The 12,355-nt window shown below is 37.6% G+C and overlaps 1 protein-coding gene across 1 annotated transcript in view; it reads right to left on the reverse strand.

Annotated features, from left to right (window-relative positions):
* MACROD2 (mono-ADP ribosylhydrolase 2) overlaps positions 1–10,532 on the reverse strand; it is an 87,701-nt gene extending 77,169 nt beyond the window's left edge. Inside the window, exons 1-2 of the mRNA XM_019635238.1 lie at positions 10,234–10,532; positions 3,224–3,340 (exon numbers count right to left, since the gene is read on the reverse strand). Coding sequence (XP_019490783.1) covers positions 3,224–3,340; positions 10,234–10,279 — 163 coding nt within the window. The 5' untranslated portion in view covers positions 10,280–10,532. The remainder of the gene's footprint in view (positions 1–3,223; positions 3,341–10,233) is intronic.
* Positions 10,533–12,355: the final 1,823 nt, after the last annotated feature.

Below are 12,355 nucleotides of genomic sequence, written 5' to 3' on the forward strand. Positions count from 1 at the left end.
CCCGGGAAGAGCGCAATGATGGTGCCAACTTGGGCCAGAGAAGCAACGTCCTCCACAACTAGACTGAAGAACAAAAGGACAGCAACTTGATGTTCCCCTTCCCCAATTCCCCAGCACTGTTCCCATCCCCCCAATTCCCCAATAAAAATTTAAAAAAAAAAAAAAAGAAAGAACTGTCCTTTGTAGACTATTAACCTCTGAGGCATTCTTATATAACATACTGATTGAGCCCACCTACACGAGGCACAATTCCAGGTACTAGAGACACAGTATAACAAGAAAGACAAATATTTTTAAATTCCCTACAACAGAGCAAGTGACAAATGAAATATAATTATTACATAATTATTAATACAGAGGAAGCAGTAATTAGAAGCATATAATTCTAGAGATTTACTAACAGTAATTGATAAATATGAACATGAACAATAAGCAAATGGATTTTTGTCTTGGTAATCGTCTACCATGTTTTTCCTCTTGTGATCCATAGCTTTCTAATCCTACCAAAGTAGTAAATCAAAATAAAAATATTATCTACTGGCTTCCTCCTTTCAATAGAAACACTGATTTTTTATTGTTTGGCAATTTTGGGTTTCCTGTTGTTAGGTCAATTTAAAATCAAAATTATGAAAAACACATTCGGCCACTCCCCTCCTTTTAAATTTTCTACTACAATTATAATAACAAGCAGAATTTAATTAAAATAAAAGAAAACTGAGAAAAGAAAAACATTTAAAAACAATAGCTTGAGAATTGTCCATGTAATCATAGATATCAAGGTCAAAATGGCCTTCTATAAAAATAAAGATAATAATAAACTAAAGTATTTATGGTATATTGTGCTAGTCCAATTAATACTGTGCATTTCCTACATATCAGAAACTATGTGACAAAGAATTATAAATTATCTTTTTTAAAACCTAGTTTGAAATCTCATACTTAAAAAATTAAAACTATTATAAATATCAATATTTACTTATACACATATACATTTATAAGTAGTTCATAAGCTTAAACATTACAAAATAAAATATACAAATATATCTATATTTATAGTTGTCCTTTATGATTTTTTAATTTATATTTTTAAAAGATCTTTCAAACTGCTAAAATACTAAAATTCTCTTGACCAATATATTATTGTAATTAAGGCTGCATAGATAACATTGGAAGAAAACATTTATGAAAGATATATATTATGCAAATAAATTAATTGATACTACTTGTAGAATGAGCTGTTCTGTTTCATGAAAAAAGAAGAGGACCATTACCAATTTCTAGATCACAACAGAGAGGAGCCAAGTAACTCTAGATGGAAAGAATAAAACATTAATAGAAATACAATTTTGATCACATTCCCTAGTTTCTCACGAAGACATATCAAGTTCAAAAAGCCACAAGGAAAAAACTGAAATACATAGAGCAGTTGTAAACCACTTATAAAGTTCATATTGGGAGACAGGATTAAATACATAGGCTCTCGTTAGGGAATGACAATGTCAGACGTCATTCAATGTATCTTTTCTAATTTGGGGGACACATTTTGGTGTGTAGTATCTATAAAACATCCAACACTGAGTTGTCTAACAGCCTAGTTCAACAATACACTATTATATGCTGAACATTCAAGTAGAAGCAGCCAACATAAAGGCCAAGCCTCTATGCAGATGTGAGCCAACCCAACATTCGGCAATGCAGCCTGGGTATCACTACTGTTGTGTCGATTGTTGTGGCAGCAACAGGAATCCACCTCTACCTCAGGAGGCAAATTTTTTTTAAAAAAATGAATATCATGTACTGCATCCTTAGGAAAGTGACCAGCTAAAACTGCAACCAAGAAATAAAATAAGAATGTAGCACTGGAAAAAGAGAAATACTATCATAAAAAAAAAAAAAAAAGAAAATGGAGCTGGAATAGTCAATATCAGTGTCTTATAAACGAAAGCAATAAATAAAACCCAAATATGAAGGAGCATATGGCCCTTGGTCAGACAAGGCCCAGAATTTTGTCCTTTTGATCTCTAGCTCTCTATTCTTTTCATTACACAACACTACCAACTCTTTCAATGTCTTAATTAGACCATTATTAAAATAACTTGTATTTACTGAAAACACAAGGCCAGCAGATCAGACGTATATATCCCAATCAGCTTGTCCAATGACCTCATTGGAACATGGGGTAGGCCCACTACCCCACTTGCCCAAGGTCACACGTTTCCAGGCAGACTAAGGTCTACAAGAACCCACATAATTTGTCTTCCTAGATAAACAAAATTCTGTCTAAAGCTCAGACTCTGAGGCTAAATGTGTTTTCTTCACAGATACCAAAGCTTAATTTGGGTGATATTTCCCACAGATTCTGACCATAGGAATTTCATGCTAGTCTTCTTGTTCTGGGAATTAGCATACTATATAGTTCCATTAAAGACCACAACCTTTGAAATCAGCATGTTTCAAGTCCCTTTCATAAAGTTACCCTTCTTACCCAACTGTTAAGTGTCCTAAAAAGCACCCCGTTTCCTCTAAATTTCACATCCAGACCATTAACACCAATGAATGTTAATTCAGAGATATGCACATTAAACATACATTAAATCAATTATGTTGTTTAGAATTTTTTCCATGAAACTTTGTAATACTTAAATTTTCATTTACATTTTAACACATATCTTCCCTCAAATAATCTAGACTGTCATCAAATTATAAAGACTTTGAGAGAATGTAAACTTGTCATATAAATCATTTATATGTAGACATAACACCACACTACACAAAATATATACTTTTCTCTAGAATTACGTGGAATATTGTTTGGGTTTTCTCTATTCTTCCTGATACACTGTCTTTCAACAGTATCCAATTCTTAAACATGAAAAAAACTGATGTAAATAAACTTAATCAAAACAAACTCAAAGGGCCACACCACCAAAGCAGTAATCCCTAATATCATTTGCTCCAAGAACTACTGTGAACATTTTTAAAAAGTATCTATAAAGAGTACCATAATATAAATGTGATATATTTCAGAACACGACTTATGTTAATATAAGTTTCTAAGTTTAAATAACACAATAAATTGCTAAAAACAAATAACCAAGCAATTATTTCAAATACCAAAACTGTCATCTCTTTACTGACAGTTAATTTTTCTCAAAAATTGTCCTACAGAAGTCATAAAAAAATGGCAACAGTATCTACCTGAAAAGTGTTCTGAGAAACTTACCATCATTTTGGCTCTTGCCCTTCACCTCCTCCTTCCATGATAGGACGGTGTTCAGGGGAACATAGTCCCTTACGTATTCTTTGCGTCTCTCCTCTAAGGTCATCTTCAGTAAACGTTCTTGCAAAATAAAAGCAGAATCTCCATTTGTACTTAACTTTTAAGTTCAAGAATTATTTTATAATTTAAATATTAACTATGTTAAACTACCCAAAAAATCAGTGTGGGCTTGAGGAACAGCAAAATACAAATCTAATGACTCTGTATTTGAGTATTAAAAGTTGTCAAATTAATGCTATATTAGTAGGGAAAAAAATAAGGAAACTCTTTCAGTCGACATCTATTGACAGTCTACAGTGTGCCAAGTGCTAATGTTTATACACTGCAAGTACAAAGGAGATCCTTAACCTTGGTAAGTTCACAAGACAAAAGAGGAAATGAATATGATATACAATAACAGCTACATAAGTAAAATCCAAAATCCTAAAACAGGTATGTACAAATGCTAAGAGCCCAAGAAAGGCAGCCACCAAGATAGTTCCTTAATTCGAAGATGCCATCAACAATAAAAGAGCACTTTCAATTTAATAATACCTTTGAGGAAGTGATTAAACAATACTTTAAATATATATCTTGAGTACAAAACTAAAAATTTTTTTAAATGCATCTTAGAATTGATAATAGCTGGTGTCATTTATAAAGAACTCACTATGTGTCAGGTACTTCACATGTATAATTTCATTGAAATAATCTTTCCAACAACTCAGCAAATTGATATTATCACTATTTTATTGATAGAAAAATAAAGCACATCGAAGTTCAGTAGTTTGTCCAAAGAAGAGAGCTTTCCATTAAAAATCAAGTCAGGTCTCTCCATTAATCAGAAACTAGTGCCTATACCAATAGCCACTGTACTGTACTACCTTTTCAGGAAAAGCTCAGCAAAAAAAGGTGATGCATATGCTGGTTCCTGAGGATAAGTAGAATTTTATGAAGAGGTAAGAAGGATATTTCATATCTAACCACCCTGCTATACACCTAAAACTAATATAAAATAATATTGAATACCAATTGTAATTGAAAATTTTTTTTTAAAACGGGGGAAAAGATGAAGAGGAAATTTACAGGTTAAAACAAGTAAGTCTTGGGAATATAATATACAACACAGGAAATACAGTCAGTAATATTGTGATAGAGTGGTATGGTGCCAGAAGGTTGCTAGGCTTATCATGGTGATCACTTCTTTACATATAAAATGTTGAACAACTGGTGTACACCTGAAACTAATATAGTATTGTATGTTAGCTATAGTTCCATAAAAATATTTTTTTTAAAGTAAGGCTACTTCAGACTAATAAAGCAATGCAAATAAAGATAGGGAGATATGAATAGTTAACGAAGCTGCAAGATAAGCTATGAAAAGGAAAGTGACCACAGAAGTGAAAAGTAGCTGGAAACAAATTAAAACAAAAATTTATAGGAACTTGTAGACCATGATGAGCTATTCAAAGTTGATTATGCATATCCCAGAAGGTACATAAAATGATTCACTAAGATATAGCAGAAAAACATGTATGAAATTCTTTCTATATTTTTAATCTAAAGAAATAAGGAAGTAATTAAGATTTACTAATATTCAATACATAAATTGACGCTGGCATCCTCACTCATTCTGTATGTCAGCCGTCACGTATCATATGCTTTACCAAAGGACATATTCTCACTCTCCAATTCTCTTTCAGCATATTACAAGGCATTATAGTTTAGGTGAATGGATTTAAGGACAGTATCTAGTTTTAGGCAATCTAATCCTCACACAATAATCACTTTAAAAGATTCTTCCACAGAAATAAACTGCAGAAAGTATTAATGTAAGCACAAGTGAACAAGAAACAGTGAACTAACATTTCCCCCACTCCTAGAACTGGCTTTTCTTCAGCCACATTAGTAGATAGAAAGAAAAAAAAAACTTATTTTAATTAAATGTGATATAGTCAAATCACACTACTACTACAATACTCAAGGGTCAACTGAATTTCAGATGCCTACAGGGCATTCAAGTTGAAATCAAGAATGATTAACTCAGGCGTGAGGTCTAGCCTAGAGATTTTAGAAATCATAACCTAAACTTACTGTACTATAGGAAGTTCATAGAAAAGGGTAAGAGAGGGGAGTAAACCTCAAAAAGTAACATTTAGGGGCCAGCCGCGGGCTCAGTTGGTTAAGAGCTTGCGCAAGAGTGCGAGTTCTGAGCAACAGCGGTTGGATGCCTGGCCCAAGCTTAGTTGCCGCTGAGCTGCCAAAAGGTGGCAGGATGGCTCTGCTAAAAATAAATAAATAAAAGTAACATTTATAGAGTAGACATGAAGAAGAGAAAAATGAAATAAAGCTTGATGCCACTGGAGTACAAGATGAATCAAAGTTCCAGTGATGTGAAAAGAGTTTTAAAGCAAAAGAGAAATATTATCAATTGTTACAGGAAGATCAGGAAGAACAAAAATTAATAAGCCATTAGTTTTATCAACTGAGTCACCAACAACAGCACTGAAAAGAGAGCAATGTGGTTAACAGAACTGTCTGCGTTCTAATCCCAAATCATGCAAATCTATGTGATCTCAGGTTACTTAAGTTCTTTATATGTCTCAGTTTCTTGTTGAGGTAGGTTGGTAGGTATTATTCTCAACTTCTATATTAGACAACTAAAACAAAGAGGTTAAATAACTTACCTAAGGTTCCACAGATAGTAAGCAGTACAACTAGGATTTAAACCCAGGAAAATCGTGTTCAAAGCTCTTGTCTCTACAGTACACAACCTCACAGGGTTGTTGAGAGAATTAAATGAGATAACCCATGTAAGGTACTTAGAATAGTGCTGAACACACAAGAAGAACTCAAATTGTAATTATTTTTATATTAGTACCATCATCATGATTATTACTGAATGACTTTGGAAATATTAGTTTCATTAGAATTTAATTGAGATCCAGGAGGCTATGAGAGATGGAGGGAAAGAAAGAGAGAACAGCAACTCTAAGGTGAAATCCTGTGGAAGGAGGACAGCTTGAGAGTAGAAGAGACTTGAGCATTGTTATAGGCTGAGGAGAGGAACCTGAAGACACTGAGATATCAATCATACTGCAGAGTGATCAAGAAATACGGTGAACGTTTGAATTTAAAAAAATTTATTATAGTAAAAGACACATTGGCATTAATCCCTCTCAAAATACTCCCTTCACTTCGAAAACGCTTATCCCACCATTCTTGCCTCTTTCTGAAGCAGTTTTAAAAGTCCTCTTTCATGAGTGTCTTTAGTTGCGCTGTCTTGGCTACCTTGAAGTCCTGAATTGATTCAAAACGTTTACCTTTCATGGTCATTTTGACTTTGGGGAAGAGCCAGAAGTCGCATGGTGCCAGATCCGGTGAATAATGTGGATAAGAACACACTGTCACATTGTTTGACAGAAATTACCGTACCAGAAACAATGTATGACACGGAGCTTTTCCGTTGTGATCACAAAATATGAGCTAATGCTACTGCTGAGTGCCATCCAACAGAAAGGTAGGGGTCTTTAACACGGGAAGCAGAGCATCGAACCTTATACAATGTGTGACAAGTCTCAACTTGTTCAGTGCAGTCAGTTGGGTGTGAGGTACGGCTGAGAGAAGATGTGTTTTAAAGTGTGCCGTAAATCATCCTCCATCATGATAACACTCCGTGTCACACATCACATCTGGTGTATGGCAATTTCTGTCAAATAAAAACATTACAGTGTGTCCTCATCTACCTTACTCATGGGATCTGGCACCGTGCAAGTTCTGGCTCTTCCCCAAAGTCAAAATGATTCAGGACATCAAGGCAGCCATGACAGCACAACTAAAGACACTCACTCAAGAGGACTTCCAGAACTGCTTCAGAAAGTGGCAAAAATAATGGGATAAGTGTGTTCGAAGCAAAAAGGAGTATTTTAAGGGGAATTAATTGTAATGTGTCTTTTACTGTAATTATTTTTTTTATTTAAACATTTATTGTATTGTTTGATCACACCCCTAAAAGGGAATAAATGATAGCACAAGATCGCAGAGAATTCAGGAGATGAGATAAATAGCACAAACAGAGAGGTTAGAAATAAAAAAGAAAAGAGCTTCCTCTAAGATGGAAACAAAGCTGAAAGGACAAAGCACATGTAAAGATACAGACAGATAAGACTATGGAGGAAGATGTTAGGGCTGTTCATGTTATATGACATGTATTTTCTCTGTCAATTAAAAGGCAATGTCATCTGTTTACTATAGAAGGATGGGGTTTTGATGGAATAGGAAGCTTGAAGGGAATGATAGGTTTGGAATAATCACACAGAGGAGGAAAAAAGATGCCTAGCACTTACCAAAGCACTACTTAAAAAGCACACATCACTAATATGGAAATACTGAATATCATTGATCATGTTGAAATATATGAACCAACTACAGTTTTAGTATATGTCAGAAGGTACATAGGGGAATACAATTTGGCCTCTATCATTCTATTTATTTCAAAGTTTAAGTGTGGACACTTAGAGCAAAACAAGATCAATAATAAGACATTAAGATAAAACAATGAGATAATTTAAGTTTCAGTACTTGAAATGATAATACACATTAACTGGTTTTGAATTAAGGCTCAAAATATTAGATCGATAACATCTATTTAACAAATGTGGACTTGGGAACTCCTTAGTTTATTTGTTCAAATAATAAAAATTATTGGGGGCCACATACATATACTATATAGTTTCTTTGGTATTGCACAAAACTTTTCCTTAAAGAATGCTTCACCTTTGCAATAAATCCTTTCTTTGTGAACCAAGCATGTGAGTAGGCAGACCTACTTATTAGATGGTGTACTGAGTTAAGATATGTTTATACAATGCCTTGACATTTCAATGAGGTGGGTAAGTCTCCTTCAGATTTAAATAACAGCTGCAAAAATACACCATCCTCTCCAGCATGATAAAAGGGAAAAGGTCATTCATCCCAACAGCTTCTTTAATGCTAACTACTGTACTGGAAATCCTTAGCTCCTTGGTGGAGATAGATAGATAGATAGATAGACAGACAGACAGATAGATATGTATGTGTGTGTATACATACACACACATACACATACATACACATATATAGCAACTATTCCAAAAATAGACACCTTTATAAGACACTGAGAAACATATTAAAGTCTTCAAGTCTCAATAACTTCTTTTAACATTAAACTTCTCGCAAAAATAGGTTAGTTTTGGACAAGAGAAACTTATTTTGTTAAATGCCTTCTTTAATTGTGCATTTGCTTCTTTATTTAGAAAATACTAATTTGGTTATATTTTCCCCTAATATTAGAAGCAAAAGAAAAAAAAAGAATACATTAAATATTTTTAAAATGCCTGTTTGGCACAGTTCAACTTGTAGATGTTCAAAGAAGGAACCATTATAACGTCGTTACTTTAGAGCATTATCTATTACAAGAGAAAAAAATAGTTCTTTAGTAATCATTAAATGATTCATGTATTGAAAACAATCTCCATGTCTTCCACTAATGTGCCTTCATTATTATTAATAGAAATTAAAATTTCAAGACCATCAATAAAAATGGGCACAAATGAGTTTTTAATGCTTGCAAGGTAAACCCTTGTTGGAAGTGTGCTGAAACTAAAGTAACTGCTACTGCAAAACAAAGCAAAATTATTTTACACTACTTTATATATCAGGCTATTAGTCTCAACAGCATTTGTTTTGAGACACCAGAATTTTTAGAGGATTCTTTTTCCACATTCATTCCCTTTCTTGTCCACTGTTTTGCCTACATGTTTACAAAGGCCAGGACTTGCAATAAAAATCTACAGGTTTTAAGGAGCTATTATCAAGAAATCAACGTTCAATCTAGTCACTCCTTTATCCTTCTTCTTATAAAGAAGATGGGATACTTTGGAGAGATTTCCACCACCTTCAGTAGACGTCTCTCCATACACAGTTAGTATATCTTTGTGGTGGCAATGCAAGTACTTTTGCTACATTTCTGTAAAACGATAAAGAATTAAAAGGTGTGAAAAGAAGAAAAAACTCCAGATTCGAGTTTTACCTTAGAATATTATACATGATGCCAAAGGAAAAGAGAGGGAAAGATAGAAAAGAGGGTTGGATAGCACAATTCTGTAATTCTGTCTTATAGAAATGTTTCACTGTCAGTCTGATTTGGACGAGCCTTGATATGCACAAAATTCAGGGGTCGTGACTCAGTGACATCAGTCTCACGAGTCTTACTCTGAACAACTTCAGACTATGAATGGGGATGGAATATAAAAAACACTGCAGAGAGAAAAGCCCATTCAGACTTCTCTGAAGGCACCCATCACCACGGACAAGACGCTCGTTTTAGGTTTCCCTTAGAGTTCCAGGTTTCAAAAGTCACGCTGCGGCACAGAAGTAGGGGACCTAGAGAAGGGGTGAACATTCGAAGGTGGGGACACTGCAGCTGACAGGGTAGGGGGCCAGACAGAGTCGAAGAGTGAATGGAAGCGGACCGGCAAGACGCGGAGGCGCAGTTGCAGCTGCAGCGGGCGTGCCCACCCGCGGTGGGCACATGTCCGTGGGACACCCGAGCCAGGCGTGCCGAAGTCCCAGCAGGGGTCTGGAGAGGCGGTGGGGGATCTGAGGAAGTTATGCCGGGCCGGGGGCTGCCACGCGCGGGTCCACACTGCGAGTAAGGCAACAGCAGCCCAGCCTGGGGAGAAGGTGACCGGGCGCGGCAAGCGGCAGAGAGGGGCGTGCGCCCACACGTGAGCGAGCTGCAGGTGCCCGGGGGCGGCGCGTGCACACCAGTGTGCAAGCGCGTGTGCACACACGGACACATGAGGGAGGCGGCACCGGCCAGGCTGGCGCGAGGCGGGAGCTCGGGCGGAGGGCGCCGCGGCACACACAACCCTGACCCCCGCCCCCACCCCACTCCCACCCCCCGCACCCCCAAGACTCGACAAGCCGGTTACCTTTCTCCTCTCTCCACACCTTTTTCTTCTTGTTGCTGGGGTACATGTTGCTGTGGGGGTGGCTGGCTTTAAGCTGCAAGTTCCCCAGGCTCACGGGCAAACAGGGTGTGTATGGAGTGGGAGGGGTGGGAGGGGGCACTCGGGAGTGAAAAAGTGAAAGAGGCTCTGCGTCCCGCGCCGCTCGCGGCTCTCCAGTCGCCGCTTTCCTCTCTCAGCCCGCGTTCGGCTTCGGCTCCTACACGCCTCAGCCCCGCGGACGCCGCCACAGCAGCACCTCAGAGCCTGTCAACTAGGTCACGCCTCGCTGTAACCTAACACCCGCGCAGGCCCCGCCTCCCCACCGCTAGCCAGCGCCGCTTCCCATTGGCTGTACCGCCCGCCGCTCTCCGCGTTCCAGCCACCGCGCGCCCCGACTTCGGCCCCAGGGCGCACGCGCATGCGCAGGCTCGAGACCAACGCCGAGGACGTTGGGGAGCTACAGGGGGCGGAGCTAGGGTATGAGGGTGCTGAAGATGGCCTCGCGAGGGGGCGGGACGAGGAGCGGACGCCTGGGAGGAGCATAAGGATGCTCGCCCTTCCTCTGGCCTCGCGGCGCAGGAAGGACCTGAGGGCGTGGCTTATAGGCTAGGTGCTCCAGGTGACTGAGGAGCGAGCCGGAGAACGCTGGCTCAGGGACTGGAAGATGTGGAAGTGGGAGACGTGAGTCAACATGTGTTGTCCATGCTCACTATATCTGGCCCGTCCGCACGGATTTTACCAGATAACATGAAGCTTTCTTATTGGTGGACAAATATAACCAAAGAAACGAAAGGGTTGGGAGGGAAATGGTTCCGTACCATACACAATGGGATCTTCAACCTTATAGTACCAATTACAAATTTCACTGGAGTTCTGTTTTAAGAACCTGGAAGTAGTGGACGACAAAAATGTAATATTAGAAACAGAAGTCTTACAGCAAATCAAATTAAAATGAGTGTTAACCAGAGTCAGGTCACTGTATCGTTTTATTGCTCCACAAATTGCTTCAGGTCAAGGTGCTGGTCCAAAGGGCTGGCTTGATTCTGGGTAATTAAAAACCTGTTGGTGTTTTGAAAATCTTGTTCCCGTACAGTCCACCACAAGAGTAGATTTACCTAGAATTTAGGGGAAGTTTGGTAGCCCCCTCCCTAAATTCATTGCACTTCTAAATATCAAACCATCCACAGGACTGATTTGGGGGACTCAGTGAATTTTGACAGTTGAGATGCTGTGTTATATGTGTTCTACTTAAGCAAGGTGTGAAAAACCTTGTTTAAGTAGGTTTTTTAAAACGTCATTTATAATGACTTGTAACAATTTTTTTAATAATAAAAGAAAAAAAGAAGAAATGGGGACGCCCCATTAAGAATTGTAAAGAACGAAACGTTTTGAGTAACAGGATGCTCTCATGAGAATTATTCATAATATAATAAGGTAATATTTTTTTTACATCATCTCTGCTTCTGTTTTTATTTAAATGCTAAGTACATAAAATTTTATTTGGCTGAGAGAAATAGAGAAAGCTTCAAGAAGGAAGTGACATTTGAGCTAGTAATAAAAATATGCTCTCATTTATTGGCAATCGAAATAAAGAGGGCTCTGATTCAAGTTACAATACCAAGGTAGAATCAATAAAAATTGGTAATGGGATAGATTTACAGAAAAGGATGGGGATGAGAAAGAAGATATGGGCTTCATGAGCTAGTTAAGGTGGAGAATAGCAATACTGTTAATAAACAATACAGGAGAAATTGCAGATTTTGTGGGAAAGATATTTTCATATTTAGAAATGCTAAATGTAAGGTGTCTGCGGGAAAATGCATCATACTAGGCACTTTTCCTTCAGTTACAAGGGGGATATTGTGTTTATCCAAACCTAGGGCCAATCCTTCTACCTGTGGTTTCTTAGGAACATTACACTGTTGATTATCCTATGTCGAATATTAACTCAAAGAACTGGAACCATCCTTCAACTTTTAAACTTTCTCAAATTAGAAAAAAAATTAAAAATCCTCCTATAACTCTACAACGCCCTTCAGTTACTGCTTCTTCCTTTCCAAAAGGTTGGAAATACCTGCTGTGTCAATTTCCTTACATCTCACTT

Source organism: Hipposideros armiger, unplaced genomic scaffold, assembly GCF_001890085.2.
Source record: "Hipposideros armiger isolate ML-2016 unplaced genomic scaffold, ASM189008v1 scaffold_20, whole genome shotgun sequence".
In the NCBI taxonomy this organism is placed as follows: domain Eukaryota; kingdom Metazoa; phylum Chordata; class Mammalia; order Chiroptera; family Hipposideridae; genus Hipposideros; species Hipposideros armiger.